The sequence below is a fragment of the Leuresthes tenuis genome, unplaced genomic scaffold (genome assembly GCF_036924035.1).
Source record: "Leuresthes tenuis unplaced genomic scaffold, fLeuTen1.0.hap1 SCAF_3, whole genome shotgun sequence".
Classification (NCBI taxonomy): Eukaryota; Metazoa; Chordata; class Actinopteri; order Atheriniformes; family Atherinopsidae; genus Leuresthes; species Leuresthes tenuis.
Genome location: NW_027325357.1, coordinates 11,845,365 through 11,862,295, shown reverse-complemented (window position 1 = coordinate 11,862,295; position 16,931 = coordinate 11,845,365). Strand labels below are relative to the sequence as shown.

Below are 16,931 nucleotides of genomic sequence, written 5' to 3'. Positions count from 1 at the left end.
AGCAACAGAGAACAAGCAACGGAACAAAACAATGCCATGTAATAAAATGCCCTGAAGTAGAGTGGAAATGTTCCAGTCAACCAGTAAAATACATTCAAGCGTCAAATAAAATTAGGAAAGGCTCTCCAATAAAACAAATGTGTTTAGAAGAGATCTTAGAGGCATCTGACTACTGACCTGATGTTTCTCACAGCATTTGAAGTCAAAACCCCGAAACTGTGGAGTGAATTGCCTGCCTTGATAACAAATAAAGATCCTATGAGGATTTCTGACTTTATACACGCTAATTTGGTACTAAAAGGTCAGATAAATAAGAGAAGAGGCCATGAGGAACCTTAAAAGTTAACAATAGATAAGATTCACTTCTAAAAAGGCACCGGGCGCCAGCACTGGGAGGCAAAAACAGGTGTATTGTAATCATTTCTGTTGGTTTTGTTATACTTAAGTACACATTATGGCTTATTGGTTTTAGGATATTACATGACTGCACAAGTGCTATCCCCACACAGTATGTGTTGTCAGATCGCCCATCCCTAACAACTGCCAACAATGACTCCTATCACTGCGTTTTTAGATGTCATGTTGGAGGGAGATAAGGCTGCAGACCAACAGACTGATGAGATGACCAGAAATGTAACTGTGAACATGTTGGTTACACATTTTGAGGAAGACTTTAGGAGAAAACCACAGATAATTCTCTACTTTGCACTTTTAGTCTCCACCACCTTTGTTTTTCATGTAAATTTGCATGCCTATGCAGAAACGGCCAGAAAAATCAACAAAGCCGCCGCCGAAGGAAGTGGTGTCACAGCACACAGAACATCAGGCCAACAGCTGCTTTTATGTGTTTCAGTGACACACACTTCCTGAAATATTTATATCAGAGAATGCTGGTGCATGTCAGCATTTGCCTTCTTTAGTCATGTGACGATTGTGATCTGCTCTCTTGTGACATTTTCACATTTTGAAGGGAAAAAAAAACTCACTGCTTTGGAGGCAGAAAAAGAAAGCGATTAGGAGTAGAGATAAAAAAAAAGAAAAAAAAAAAGGGTGAGATGTTAGCGGGAAGCCCACAGTCAGCACAGCCTCTGTGTGTCAGCAAAGTCACAAAATCAACATGTGGGCTGATTTTAACTGCTACTAACCCTCCACATTTTGAAAGAGTGAAACATAAATGAAGTGTAAGTGAAGCAATAATCTGAAGCAATAAGTATGCAGTGAATGTAAATGTCAGAATATGATTCTGATCTATCTGAGGACAAGTGATGTACCGTTTCCGCCTCGCCCACAGAAATACCAGAAAATATTTCCAGACACCGAACACAGTGAAGCACCACATGCAAGAAAGCAGAGAAGGGAATTCCCGCTCAAGTCTCGGTGGATGTAAAGGCGTTTTGTGCTATTCAGGGTGGATGACTTTCGAACACGTAGGTTTCAAATTAGAATAAATAAGCCTGTAAAAGTTTCCCAGATGTCATGGCCACTTTGTGCCACTGCTGCAACTGTTTAAGCTCACATTTGAGCCCTGTTCACCCTCGGTGCTATCGTAAGTCCTCGCTGAATGGATCACAACCGGAAAGTCCTGAGTAACCCCTTGTTGTTGAAAAACTTGTCATGTTTAGGCTATCGTGGATTTGTTGTCTGATCTGTGGAAAGACACAGAAGAAACATTTTTTGGGGGGTGATCGGATCATCCAGGATGCATGTTGGAACCAGGTGTGAACAGGGAAACTTTATCCAGGATTCAAGTAGGGCTGAAGCTGAACTGCAGTTGCTTGATCACTTTAAAGTGGACCTTCCTCAAAATCTAAAGCCTCAAAATGATAAAACATTTGAACCGTTTAATAGTGTCTAGTAATTGTTTAATGTTGAGTAGTGTTTGGAGACCAAACAAAGGGAGATTATGTAATCCAGACCAAGGTTTTCACTCTGTCTAAAATGAACCCACAGGGCTCAGCAGATTCTCTTTCAAAGCACCTATACCACCCAGATTAGATCCCTGCTGTCATTCAGTGATTCACAAACTCTCAAGCCTCCAGTTTAATAGTACCTCATCAGTCACCTGCAGGTTGTCCAAAATAGCACAACTACAGCTCTTAAAAGAAGCAGAAAACATGAGCACATCCTCTACTCTCACCTTGTTGCATCACTTACCTGAGCCTTACAGATTTGATTATGAAATGTTGTTCCTTTTCTTTATCTGAAAGGTCCAGCTACTAATGTAGGAAACTGGGGTGTTAATGTTATATCTGACTGCAGTTGTTACGGAGTGTAGCAGAGACTGTAGTTGTAAATGTTTAACTGCATTAGATCCAGGTCATGCTCCGGTTGTTTCCCTTTTGTCCCATCTAAACAGTCAGTTACTGTTTATTGCTTCATAGAGTAACAAATCAGCCATGCTCCTGCTGGGAAAGTTGCTGCAACTTCCACTTTCTTTCTTTGTGAATCTTGTGATTTCTGTAAAACTCAGGGTGTGGACAATGAAACTCTTGAGGGCATTCTTGATTGTCTGGTACCAGCACCAGGACCTTAGCAATATATTTTTTAGCCCTGTAGGTTGCAGGATGAGGTACTTATGGATTGACCTGTCCTCAAACAGATCCCATCAGACTGGTGTCTGGGAGTTTAGAGGCCGAGTGAACACCTCAGACTCTTTGTCTTGTTCGTTCAGCCCTTATTAGGCAGTTTTCGTGAGGCCCACTGCTGTCCTGCTTGGGAACGCCGAGGCCACATGAGGAGGGGTCTGCAAAACTATTCCCCCAGGTTATAAGTGTCAAAGTAACATCCATGTGAATGCCAGAAAGGGGGTTGTCACAGCAGAACATAGGCATTGTAACAAGACGTTTTTAATTCTACCTGCCAGTGGTTTTAATGTTGTGGCAGATGATTGTTTATGGTTAAAAGAAGGAAGTGTTGCTGCTCTGTTGACACTTTGGAAACCAGACATTCATGTTAATTCAAACAAACCTCAGTGGTGGGGGGTGAGAGCATTTCCTTCTTTACTTTAAACACCCATGCTTCATCAGGCTTTAAAGGGAAAAGCACACATATAGTGCATTCGGTGCAAAGGGGTCAAAGTTCAAGTTGTTGAACCATGAAGGGCTGCTTGTGTGTGTGCGTGTGTGTGTGTGTGTGTGTGTGTGTGTGTGTGTGTGTGTGCTGACTGACAGCTGGTGGCTCGCTGAGGTTACTTCTCTATTTTCGGTGGTGTGCAGGAAATCTCCTCCATGACTAGATGCCATCCATGAGAGGAACATCGTTTTCCATTCACAAAGATGTTTGGAGATATTTCAGTTGCATTTGACCGGCTGACAATGTTGTACGCAGAGCTTAGCCTCGAGGCTTAAAGTGGAAAAAATACAATTAATGTTTGAATAACATCTGCCATAATTCCAGCCCAACAGACAAAGTGTCAGTTAATCGACCTCAGATGTTTGTTCATCTGCTGATAAAAGAGACACTGCAGTCAGAACACAAGCAGATGTCAGGTCAAGTCAACCTAAATTCACATTAATTAAGACAGAGATGCTTTAGGTACAACAGATCCTAAGGAAAGCAGGTGCTCTGACCCACCGAGCCATCCCTCCATCCATTCGTCCTCTAGTAACCCCGTCTGTATCTGTGGCCTCCTCCCGGTGCAGGTCCTTTATTCTTATGCCCATTTTTTCTTTAATCGTCATTGCTGATGTTGTCAGTATTTCATCACCTCCTGCCGTTGATTCATTTCCCTTCCTCGAGCACCCCACTGCAACTGCCTCTCAGTTCCATCTCTCCATTTGTATAAGAAGAGGGCCGTATGTGTCTGGATGCTCTTTCTGGATCCGATCCACTTTGCCCTTCAATGAAGAGGTCTGAAGGACTGGGACCGGAGCCAGCTGGTCTGTGCTCAGTAAAGCTGAGGCACAATAGCAGAGTTAGGGAGCACATAGGAGGTTTACACAGTGCAGATCATGTGTTTGCAGCACCATTCTCTTCTGTCAATATGCCCCTGGGGCACCCACGACACAGAGGGAACTTCAGATGAAAGGGTGATTTCTCTGCATGTTTGCTCAAGGCAAATCAAGGACTTTAAGCTAATGTAGATATTTGACAAATAGTTTTGTGTTTATAGCACTTTGTTTTTCTCTGACCTAATGTACTGGATCGGTGGTGCTTAAGGAGCTTGTAATATCCAGCAGATTGTGAAAAGTTTTTCAGATGAACATCTGTGAACTCCCGTAAAACCAACAGCAATAACACAAAGACTCGAAATAAAGTGAGACACATTAAGTATACCAGTGCTTGTTTTCCAATCTTCCCTTTACCCGTATTCATGAGTTGGGCTGCGGAGGCAGCACTCCTGTGTGCTGTGTGTCCCATAGAAACATTTACCCCGGCTGAAAGAGAAGATACTCAAAAATGAAATAACAAAAAGAAGAAAATCACTGAAGAGAACTGCCGAAGCCGGGCTAAGACCCCTGACAGCTGCGTGATGAATGATGGCAGCACAATCTGTGCCTGTCACACAACAGAAGGGAGCTGTAGGGCAAAGAAAACAGATGTTGAGGGGTGAAATTAACTGTCGGCATGAAAACATCATATTCAAAGTAAATAATGAATGAAACGTGGAGGTACTTCTTAGCAGTAGCACTTAATCTCAGTTCAAACTTTAGGGAAATCCACCGTAACTGACCAGCAACAGCTACCAATTCAGACACATGTTAAATTCTCAAAATATACAATTTATTCAAAATATGTTAATGCGACCATCAATATATTCCAGTAATTACAAAATCAGTAGTTTTTCTTCTTTATAATTGTATCCCTTTAGACAATGAGGCTTGCATTCAAACGTAAGCACTGATCTGTGTTCAGTATGTCGTTTTAACAGGCGACTGTCCCTTTCTGACTCATATTAACCAGGGTGTGTTTCAGCACCACCGGTTGGGTCTGGAAGAATTTTGTTTAATAAGAAGCTGAAACTCTGACGTTAAGTTTGCAGCGGATCAAACGGCTGTAGATTTCTGCTGACTAATGCTTCCAGAAAATGGCCCTAAATATATGCAAGTGAATAAAAACAGGAGAGGGTAAAATCCTCACCTGAGATTTATTAAATGTAGCTAAAGAGCCAATCTCCATGAATCAATTTTCACTTTGTGAAATTTAGGTTAAAAAAAACAAAACAAAAAAAGTCTTTTGCTGAAAAACTGTCACTGGTCTCAGACCAGCAGGGAGGATGCCTTGAAATACTCAACATATCTTGGACTTCAGTACGATTAATCAGTACGATTAAATGTATTTTCCTATATGTTCCTCGACAGTAACAACACACATGTAAATGGAAATTGTAAGACCAAATAAGGGAATACTAATACAAACATATTTACAAACTATTCTGTACAAATATTTAACACTGTACAGTTGATGTTATGGGATAAAGTGTGACACAGTGGCATTATGGGTAATCGGACGGGCTATCAGAAGCATTCCAATCTCTTCAAAGGCTAAAGACAGCCTTCCCCTGAACTTTCCAATCCTTCGTTTTATCTCCTGGAAGACTCTTTGGCACTCACAAGATCAGAGGGAGCTGTTGGATTAAAGGAATAGTCCAACAATTTTGGAAATTCACCTGTTTTCTTGGGTGTGCGGTTTGGGTTTGTTCATTATTCAGCTACAGTCAGCAGCTGGTTGTCTTAGCTTAGCATAGCAACTGGAAAGAAAGGGAAAGAAAGATCACATGTGCAATCTAAGGCTTATTTCTTTGACATCACTGGGAAAAAAAGAATGTCTCCTTTGCATTGTAATTCAAGTGAGTGATCTAAGAAATCCGAATAGATGTGTGTGTTATATTTGCAGTGCTTAGATGAAGCACAAGGCAAACGGCAGTTTATTCCTGTCTGCAGACTTTTCTTTGCTTAGTATATTCAAGACGAGTTGAGAAGTTGTCAGTACTGGAACTAGCCGTGGCATTATCACAGGCCAGACAAGTGTCTTTTAAAGACTCTGGATCCAACTTGGATTTCTGCTGTTTTTTGAACCAGTATTAATGTCTCTGTGGATAAGTAAAAATACACAAGGAGAAGGAAGAGTGGCGCAGCAGGAAGAAATGACCAAGGACTGACGCTCATGTAAAAAATCTTTGATTGTCCGTTCTGTGCACTTTGGCTTTTCTTTTTTTAAAGTTGTCGCCATGCTCACAGTTGGCTAACCTGGATTCCATACGCCGCAGTAATTAAAAAGTATTCTGACAGCAAAGGTACGGGCATTACTTTAAAGAGCATTTTGGATTGGCATCCTGAATGGAAAAATTATTCATATCTGGCATTATTTGTGGCACTCAAAAAAAAACTTTTTGGCCTGCTAGCGGTGGATGAAAGTGTTAAACAGAGGACTTTCTTCTTGTAGAGGCAAGTTTCAGGCTCTTTTCTTAGCTAGTATGAAGAATGTACATACAGATATGTTTGTCTGGTGGGAGGGGCTTAGGACAGGGAGAAGGAGGAGGGCTGCATTTAAAAATTCTGGCTTTCTGCAGCATTAGCGTTGAAGGAACAGAAACATTATTAATGTTAGTATTTTCATCTATGCTTTTTGATCTGTTTTTGTTCGCTTTGGACCGAGCCATGCCAGCCATTTCTCCCTGTTGGTAGCCTTGAGTTGGGCTGTGCTAAGCTAAGCAGCTGCTGACTCCGGCTACATGCTTAGCGTGCAAGCTATTCATTTTCTAAAGGTAACTCGACAAGTGTTCCATAATTGTTCAACTATCCCTTTGAGTTTACTGTTTTTGGACTGACGGGTGTGTATTCTATGCCAGAGCCATGATGCATCTGATATGGTTGGACACTACGGGCTTGCTACATCCTCCATTCATTGCAGGATTAAAGTTTTTAAAACAGGCAATAGGCATTAAGTTAGCATCTTCTGAAAACTTTTAGCACACTTACAGTAATTCATTACATAACATTTACAGTTTCCATTAATAAGACAGATACAGTGACTGGGAGAAGCTAGAGCCACACAATGGCCACCAGGAAAAACAAAAACAAATAACACTGTTATTTGTAGTGACACACAAATGAACCCACCCCAGGAGGATGGCTTGTATTCAACAACAATAACCCTTACTTCACTTCATCATTTGATATTTTTTTTTTCCTCCTCCATCTCATCTCATACTGCATTCACTCTCTACACAGCATCCAAATAATAAATACACTCAACTTTAGCAACCAGAATGGGTTTTTTTTACATATTAATTTGATAAATAACAAAATGTACAGCAATTTCTTCTTCTTTTTTTCTTTAACCATGTTTGCTTAAATTACTTATACGAGTGAGCACAAAGTGGATTATACAAAAGACAAAGCATGACCTGTCAGTTTAGGTATGATATGAGAGGACGGTGAGGTGATGTGTAGCTGACAGAATATAGTGAATATTGTATCTGAAACACAAGTGCAGTACTTTACTCTTTCCTGGCATCTCTCCTATCCACAGTAGAAGTATACTTCTTCAATAGTTTAACACTGTTTGCTGGCATCCCTTCCCTTTAGATTTGCAGGGAGCTCTCAAACAAAAAGACTCCAACAGAGTTGTCTTCTGGTTACATCTAGTTTCTTCCTCCTGTGTTGGGAGACAACACGCTGCATTTAAATATTGTAACGAGACTTCCTGCTCATTTGAGAATGTCAGAAAGTCTTTCGTTTGTCCTGGTGGAAATGTTGTTTAATGACCCGATAAACAATATGTTTGTGGGATTTTTTTTTTTTTCCATCTCAGTTTGAGGGCAAAACATGCAATACCATGTAATGTTCTCTCTTTCCTTGCCGGAAGTCTTTTGACCCCTAAGAAGGTAAAAACCTTTGAATAATTTGCGTCTTTGAATCTTACAAAGGTGCACGGGGACAGCCGGGTCACAGGAATGGCTTGTCCTTTGACCTTGTAAGGAAAGAAACTCGATCCAAGTGATGTTGGCAGAAACCAAACGCACATCTCGCAGCTTCTTCCCTCATCTCTGCTCCACTTTAACTGTGCTCGTGTGTGGGAAAGGGTCTCCAAATGAAGCATGAGCCATGCGACACGGAGGTACAAGGAGAAGTGTTCAGGCCTCCCAACTTCTCCGGACGAAGTTTAAAGTGGGGGAGGAATGGGATGTTAAATACAGGAATACTCCCCATTTCCTTCCTTCCTCTGCTTCCTTATACAGCACATTCTGTCCTGTTCCGTAGACAGTCACATGACCCCACGCTATGACACACAGCAGCAGGCCCGCGCCTTTGGCTGCTCCTCCTCTACAGGCTGCTTCAGCTTCAGGAGGGGTGGATCGCCGCTGGCAGGAGTGTAGTAAACTGCGTTGCCATTGGAGGAGACCAGCGGCATCCGAGGATCCTCTGAGTTGGTTTTGGCATCAGTGAAGGAGTCTGTGGAGCCGTTACCAAGGTGACCGTTGAACAAGGGGTGATTCAACAGCTTGGCAGCAGCCCTCTGTTTCTTCAGCTCTGACAAAGTCTGAGGGCGCTCCCTTGGCAAAGCCTCCTCCTGGGCAGGCTGAGTGGTGACGACCCCACCCTTATTTACTGATGGCGTGCTGCCATTGGAAGGCGGCTGAGGTGGCATGGATGTGGTCGTGATGATGAGACCATTTTGTTTGCTGCTGCCATCTTTGAGGATGGTGGGCAGCTTGGACTTGTCTGGCAGCTCCACAGCTACGACTGGCTTGACCTGCAGGACACCAACACAGATTACTTTATCTATTTGTAAGAAAAGCCTTGCAGGGGGATCAAAGAACGAACTTTGTGCAGATATTTTGGATCTGGCTATAAAGTGGTAGTAGTAGTAAAAGTGGATTTAAGAAAGAAAATTAAAGAGGGAACATCTTGAACCACCTGCTTGAACAGAAGGTAATTACAGGTCAAACTTCTAACACTTTTCAGAGTTTTTAAATAACCAGCAGATAATGTGCCTCAGTTTGCTGCAGTAAGCACATTTGGGCTAAGACTTTACTGCAGCTTTTTTCCACTGTTGGTTTCCTCCTGTGCACCACATGTTGGAGAAAGTGTTGATTCTTAAACTCTGACACAACAACACCCAACCTGACATTGAAGGTGAGTGGGACAGATTAGCTTTCATGCACTTTAAACCCATTTTATCAAGTCATTTGACAACTTCTACTCCTACAAAAAGGCGACAAAAGTGACGGATGAGAATCACAACTCTTACATTAACCACCTGAATATTCTCATAATCAGACTCCTTCTCTTTCTCCTCTTGCCCCTCTCTTCCTCCCCTCCATACGATGGCTTCAGTCTCGTACTCTTTACGACACAAGTTGTGTCTGTCCGACAGACTGGCTCTCCGCACCACTTTTCTGTGAACACAAGTAAGTTTCCAGTGAGATTAAACAGGAAAAAGCTGCACTGTAGTGATCAGTCACATATATGCTATTATTCAAGCTGAGTATATTTAGTTACATAGTAGCACTTATGTAGTAGCCGGGATGCGACCAGCAGGTGTCAGCACTTACCCACGGCTGCCTGCACTGGACGTCCGCCTGCACAGTGAGGTCTTGTGTTTGAGCTGTGATTTCATGATCGTGTCGTGTTTGTGTTTCAGGTCCAGGAGGATGGCTCTGAACTCTTCATCCTCGCACAGATCTTAAAACAAACATAAATGGAGGACATTGTATGTCAGCTTCTTCTCATCAAAACTGCCAACAGTGCTTCCCCTCACTCTAAGATCAGCTTTTAGATTTTTATCAGCATCAATGATTAAGTTAAATGGAGCAAAAACTGGTTCAGTTTTACACTTTGAAAACTCCGAACCAGGTCATGCTGGGAAATAAAAAATAAAACATAGAATAAATGAGCAGGAAAGGAGACTCTATTGAGATGATTTGCTTTCTTAACCCCCACCCCACCAACTATTTTGATAAGATAACGCCGAGCTATAACTATACCGATGGGAGTCTCGTCTAGGAAGGTCTTGGCATTGAGATTGGCTCCGTGTGACACCAGCAGCTCCGCCACCTGCATCTGAAACAACGGCAGCAAATTACGCCGATGGTTAGAGAAAACCACGTGTGCGCTTATCTGTGTCATGTTTCCTGTTGTGTTTACCTTACCTGACCCCAGCATGCTGCTGCATGGAGTGGCTGCCATCCATCGGAGTCTCTCAGGTCCATGCGAGCCCCCCCCTCCAGCAGCAGCTCTGCAGCCTGCACGTAGCCATTTGCTGCTGCGATGTGAAGCTGTACAGAAAAAGGAGGAATGCTGATTCAGTTTAATTTTCCAGTAAACAGGATTTTCTGTTCATTTGAAGAAGCAATTCTCTTGGCTTTTGTCTTGATGCACTGAATGTGCACTAAGCCTACAAAAATCCCATGACTTGGATATTCAGTTATTTGTAAGTTGGATGCGTTTGTGTCACGTAGAACCTTTAAATTTGTCATGTTAAATTCATAATGCAAAAAGGCTCTGCTGTCCGTTCAGATTGATGATGTGCTGAGCTCTGCTCGAGCAGCAGACACAGCTGAGAACGGATCCTGCTGCCTTGATACGGCCCGCTCTATCAGGGAACATTTCTAGAGCTGTGAAGGGTGGATTAGTGCACACTCTTTTATCATATCTGTAATACCAGGATATTAATTCTAGTCCCAGCTACTTGGTGATATGCCTACAGGCCTCTCAGTAAAAATTCATATCACACAGCCACAAATTGTTCATTGGCACAGCTATTTCTTTTAAAGTTCAAATGGATCCTGAAGTTTCCAAAGATGTGAGAAAGTCTATTTATTTATCTGTTTATTTTCTACACAGAATCCAGAATATTTTCACATGAACATTTGTGATCAGTGTAAAAATCAAAGAGGTACAACTCTCAGTGCTCCATTTGTTCTATTTAATGTGATACAAATGAGTTCACACACAGCAGGTAGACCTCACTAGATTTCAAAGTAAAGAACCTATAGGAATAATAAAAAAATGTAATATTAAAGACACGACTATGTCAGTACCTGGACCCTAAATTGAATAAAAAGTGCTTGCAACCAGTCGATAGCCTGATTCTAGCATTAAAACTGAATGTGATTTTACTGCAGAGAAAACCTCTCCGAACCATTAACACACCCATTACAATTATAAGAATATTCTAAAAATGACTTGATTCCCATTTAGAAATCGAAATTGAATATGTACATTAAAGAAATATTACTAACTTTATCACAATGCATCAAATCAGAGTCGTTCTGGTTAAAAATGTAGAATCTTTTAATCATATCATACCACAATTATCTGGATAAGAACCAAAGCCCTTTATAAGAGAGGGACACACATCCCTAACACTGTATTTACTTAATATTTACCTGAGCTATGACAGTCACTGTGTCTTCTGCCGTTTTTTTTTTTTTTTAATAACATTACTGCTCGACTCAACTCTGCTTCATTTTTCACTGCGGCATCACGACTTGGGCAGGATCAGGTGTATATCATCGCAGTGCCGTGTGAGGCTGCAGTGACAAAGGCACTAAACCTCTGTGTGTGTGTGTGTTTGTATATAGAGTGGTCACAGCCCTGTTTGAGTTTGCCAGAGGCTCTGTGTACAAAAGTGTTTGACATGTTTTCAGAGTGTGAGCCACACAGCTCACAGGAAAAAAAACCAAAAACATGTAAATCTGTAGTCTTTCTTTATTAATTGTGCTCCTGGATTCTTAATTCAGAGAGTTGGGTATATTCTAACGGTGTGCACAGATGGGAAATCCATGTCTCATTTTTAATGATTTAGTTTTGCAATCCATGCTCACAGATCCAAACGTATTCTTTCCTCAGAGAACGAGGAAACGTGTCGCGTGTGCAAGATTTCAGCCCAGCTGCAGAGGCGCTGGTACACCCATAGGTTAGGATTCTTTCTCAGTGTCTGGCTGTTGACAATTTAGTGTTTTGTGTCAGCTCAGCTCACTTGGAACCTAAGCTGAGGGAGCACCTGGTACCGGGTGGTACCTACTATGGAGGGGGGGGGGGGACACACGTTGAGTTGATCAAGACCATATAATGGAAAATGCTAAGAGAAGCATGTGAGGAATGTTAAGGTCAGCCAGGTTATAGGGGGCTGATCTCTGCACCAGCCAAGAGAGGAGACTAAGATCCTCTGCAGAAATGTGGTTTAACTCTTAGTCTAACCCCAACCTTTCAGGCCCAGAACAGCTGATCAGATTTAGTTTGATCAACTCTGAATACGTTCACTCTGACTTAAGACCATGTATGGATAATGGAGGGGAATGGAGGACGTCAATAAGTTAACACTGAATGCAGCGCATTCATTTTATTAATTATATTTACCTGGCCTGGATTTTCTTTAATGTACAATAAAGCTTAAATTCTGCTGGGATCCCATCATTCATTACATTCAAATTTGATAGATTTAATCCGATGTAAAAAGACATCAAACAGGTAAGACTATGTTATCCAACAGAACTATGATTGTAAAGTCAGACCCTGTAATGATCTTTTTGTAGTTGAAAAGGTGTTTTATTCCAGAAATGTTTGCTTTCTCATCTAAAAATCATGCTCGGCAGCATTTGAAGATAAATTTGTTACCTTAGGTCAGGGAGTGGATGTACTTTTGAGTCTGAACCAAAGTGGAGGAGCAACAGTCCCAGTGTAACAAATGCCAAGAGTTTCATAATCACAGCATGTTGTTGAGCACCCCAATTTCCTCCACCAGCACCACCAGTGACCTGTCCTGGTTTACTCTGTCTGTGCATGCATGCTGGGACAGATGCTCTCTCCATTTTCCCTCAGTTTCTCAGATTATGGTTAAATAGCTCAACTTCAACAGCTGAATACATAATCATCTCAGTTCTCTTTCGAAAGGTGTTTCATTGTTTCAGGCAGCATTTCCTGTTTATTCTGCCAGGCGCTATAAAGCATTTCATCATTTATCATGTAAAATGTTTCAAAACAGAATTAAAAAACGGGAGTTAATAACAGAGATAACAGTCTCAGGTTTGGAACTTTATTATCGGTTACTTTATTTGGTCATTATTCGCTTCCTTACATGCTTATATAGATCTCTTTTTGCAGTCTGCACTTTCATACTTCCTCTATTCCTTCTGTTTGCATTTGATTCTACCTAATTCAAACTACCTGAAGCCACAAGACATGAAAACCCTTACTCCTGCTCATCAAAACAAGGACACAAAATGTATCGTACTAAAAGCAAACAAAAGCTAAATCTTACATAACTTCCTACCAGTTCCAGGTCTTTTCCTCTCTTCTATGCCAATGATTTTAATAAGGCATGCTCCAGTTTGCTTCATCATGCTCGAATGAAGATTAACAGAACGCATAAAGCAAAGGGACAAGCAGCTCAATCCGACGATCTGTAGTAAGACTTTAAAGCTTAACAGGGTTATTTTGGGACGCAACCATCCTGGAGCTGTTTCCATCAGTGATCCGTCACCGTTTCCCCAGTGTAACTAAATCCCTGATATATAATAAAAACTTCATTAAGGTCTCTGACATTATACAGCCTTCTCAGAAAATGATGTGTGTGTGTGTGTGTGTGTGTGTGTGTGTGTGTGTGTGTGTTTGCATGCCCTGCTTGACTTCCAAATGCATCACATCACTGAACTGCTAAACAACAAAACAAGTATAGGGACCAGTTTATTTAGTGCACCCCATGATTAATACCCAAATTTAATTACTTAAATCAACACTGAAAGTGACAAAATTCAATAAACTCTGTTGGTCAATGGAAAGGTGATTCTGTAATGTTGACTAACTGTGTAAAAGATTTGAAATGTTGTTATTACCATCTCCCATTACCGCTACAGGCCAGCTGAAATCTAGTGTTTGCAGAAAATATGACTGCTGGTATATTCTGCTTTCATGGCCAGATGAGTTGTATATCACCACAGCAGTTTTAATCATATAGGTCATTTGAACTTTTAAGAAGATTGCAATGAGTCTCTAATGCTTGATTAGCTCACAAGGTTTTATAGCCACATGACAAACTGCTGCTGAAAACATAATCTTTAAAAGGGTGAATCCATAATGAATATTTACATATGTTTAGCTTCTTGGTGTAAGTCCGTATGGCGGTATATGACTGTCTGTGTGTCTGTCTGTGTGTGCGTGTGTGTGTGCGTGTGTGTGTGCGTGTGTGTGTCGATGATCCAAATGGCACAAACTAAACTTCACCCTTTTACAAATCTGAATTAAATTAAAGAGCAACAGCAGAAGCTTTATTGGAAAACTGCCCTAAATATATATATATATATATATATATATCAGGGAAGAAAAAATCCATTGACGGAATAATCTGGTCTTTCAGTATATTCAGGTAGTCAGCTGACCTCATTCTTTGGGCACAAAATGTTGCTGAACCTAGACCTGACCAACTGCAGCAACCCCAGATCACAGCACTGCCCCCACAGGCTTGTAAAGTAGGCACTCTGAATTTCATCTCCCTCTCTTCTTACCCCGATGTGCCCATCACTCTGGAACAGAGTAAATCTGGCCTCATCAGACCACATGACTTTCTTCCATTGCTCCAGAGTCCAATCTTTATGCTCCCTAGCAAATTGAAGCCTTTTTTTCCGATTAGCCTCACTGATTAGTGATTTTCTTAGGGCCACACAGCTGTTCAGTCCCAATCCCCTGAGTTCCCTTCGCATTGTGCATGTTGAAATGCTCTTACTTTCACTGGATTTTTTTCCGACCGCATTTCTCCCTCGAAGATGATGGTTCCCCACTATCCTTCCAGTTTTTAATAATGTGTTGGACAGTTCTTAACCCAATGTTTGTAGTTTCTGCAATCTCCTTTGATGTTTTCTCTGCTTGATGCATGCCAATGATTGGACCCTTCTCTAACATCTTTTCCACGACCACAGGATGTGTCTGACGACATCATTCAGTGCGGTTACATGAGTGTCATCGGATTGGATTAATGGCTGAATTACAATAAAACTGAGTTATTCAGCTCATGTAACAAGCTTAATCCGACAAGAAATCGGATCGTGTTCCTTGCGATCGAATTAAGACCCCGTTCTGTGCATGCTCGAGATTTTTTCCCGTGATCGTCACCCGAAAGTCGAAGGAGACGATATTACTGTTGTTGTCGCCACCGTCAGAAACAAACAAACAAACATCGCGATGGAGAATGCGCCGTTGTGCATGGCGTTTGTGCCATAACCAGCTCATCACAAATGTAGAGGGACGTAGCTTCATCTTGCTCTTCGTTCGCCATCTTTCTCGAATGCCTTAGTTTTGCTGTTGTTGGTGGTGAAGATGTCAACCGGAAGTGGCTCTATTAGTGATAGTTGAAATGGGTACAGCGCCACTTATCTACTGTGGTATTGCATGCTTTGTGCCAGAGATTCGATTCATTCACCGCCATGTAACAAAGGATAGTTACCCTTGCTCAGATAAGGAGCATAACCCAACTATAGCTATAATCGGGTTAATCTCATCATGTAAACCCACTGATTGTTTAAGAAATGAGAAGCTACTCATTGCATCAGTTGGGGTTAAATAAGTTGTTGCCAGCTGAAAGATAAAGTAATTGTCCAGTAGGAGGCTCTTACCTATTTGCTTAGTTAAATCCAGGTGGCGACTTGTTTTTCGGTCAGGCAGTGTATATTCTTATCACGGTCGAGCCCTAACGACTCTAAAAGAAACCACTAAAAGCTAAGACATAGCTCTTCTTGTACAAACTTTAACGGCACATTAAGTGCTCTGTGCTTATGTGTAACACTGATCAGCTCCTCATTTGGCAAGAGTGATGCACAATGTAATAGTGGAGTGTATATGAATATGTATCATTTCATCTTTTTATGTATTCACATTTTCATTAAACAGAACTTGGGTCTTAATATTGGCTCCATTTCTTTTCTTTAAAAAAAAAAAAAAAAAACTGAAATGAAGAAGAAGCTTGAAGTGGAAGACATTTAGCCTGTGAGTTTTGAATATGAGCAGCTTCTTACCAGCGTGGCACCCTGAGAGTCCTGCTGGTTGACTTCCTCTCCTTGTCTCAGCAGCTCCTGAATGTCTCCCAGCATCCTCCTCTCTGTGGACGCTCGTGTCTCGTTGATCATCTCCTGGGTGATGCCTGTTCAACATGAGAGCAGAACCATATTAATCAACCAGGAGAAAGTCCTTCTTTCCCAACAGCCTTGGTGTATAACTGGAGAGCTCTGATATTTGGGTTTGATGAAGCTGGGGACACAGCACAATGCCTCTGACTGACAGCGACACATTTTTTAAATTACTCTGGAAGTTTTCTATTAGCAGCGGTTTATGATGTTGCTGAAAAAAATGTGGCTGAACTGAACGAAACAGGCTACAAGGAGGGAAAACTCGAAATCTAAAATTCAGAATGTTCTGATTATTGGACGTCTATTTACCTTCACACAGGTCACACACATCTTTTTTGGAAATCCGAACTTTGTAACTCGAACAGAATATAGTACATCCTTTCTATCTGGTGTTGATTGTATAACAGGGATGTTTTTTTGTCTGGGTGTTGAAGTGATTTTACTTTCATTTCAGCTTGGCCCAGTTTGAGCTCCGAGTGTCACACAAGCTCTAAATTCCTCCTTTAATCCATCATCCTGCTGCCAGGTAAGATTCAATACAGTGGCCGCCACATTACACTGAACAGAAACTCCATTCAACAACAGTGAAAATGGCCTGTCAGTCACAACTAAGCCCCTTCTATTTTCACAATGTGACGTTGGAAATGCTTGTGTGTTTGCATGCCTTCAGGTCTTCAAAGTACATCAGCTGCTGTTAAAGTAAACAAAGATTGCGTCTCATCACAAAAATGGAACATGTCATTTATTTCTTTTAAGGCTAAATTTGCCCAGAGATTCAGCATCCACGGGCACTCCTAACTTAACACATGCATGGAATATAATCCCCTGAAACGGCCACTCTTACCTGAAATAAACAGTGGAAGCG

General features: G+C 41.5%; 1 protein-coding gene across 2 annotated transcripts in view; it reads right to left on the bottom strand.

Annotated features, from left to right (window-relative positions):
- Window positions 1-4,700: 4,700 nt before the first annotated feature.
- ppp1r16b (protein phosphatase 1, regulatory subunit 16B) overlaps window positions 4,701-16,931 on the bottom strand; it is an 83,164-nt gene continuing 70,933 nt past the window's right edge. The window contains exons 6-11 of one of the 2 annotated variants that reach the window (XM_072381813.1): window positions 15,956-16,080; window positions 10,097-10,222; window positions 9,932-10,007; window positions 9,500-9,629; window positions 9,196-9,343; window positions 4,701-8,697 (exon numbers count right to left, since the gene is read on the bottom strand). In XM_072381813.1, coding sequence (XP_072237914.1) covers window positions 8,224-8,697; window positions 9,196-9,343; window positions 9,500-9,629; window positions 9,932-10,007; window positions 10,097-10,222; window positions 15,956-16,080 — 1,079 coding nt within the window. In that variant the 3' untranslated portion in view covers window positions 4,701-8,223. The remainder of the gene's footprint in view (window positions 8,698-9,195; window positions 9,344-9,499; window positions 9,630-9,931; window positions 10,008-10,096; window positions 10,223-15,955; window positions 16,081-16,931) is intronic. The other variant, XM_072381814.1, reaches the window with a different exon arrangement.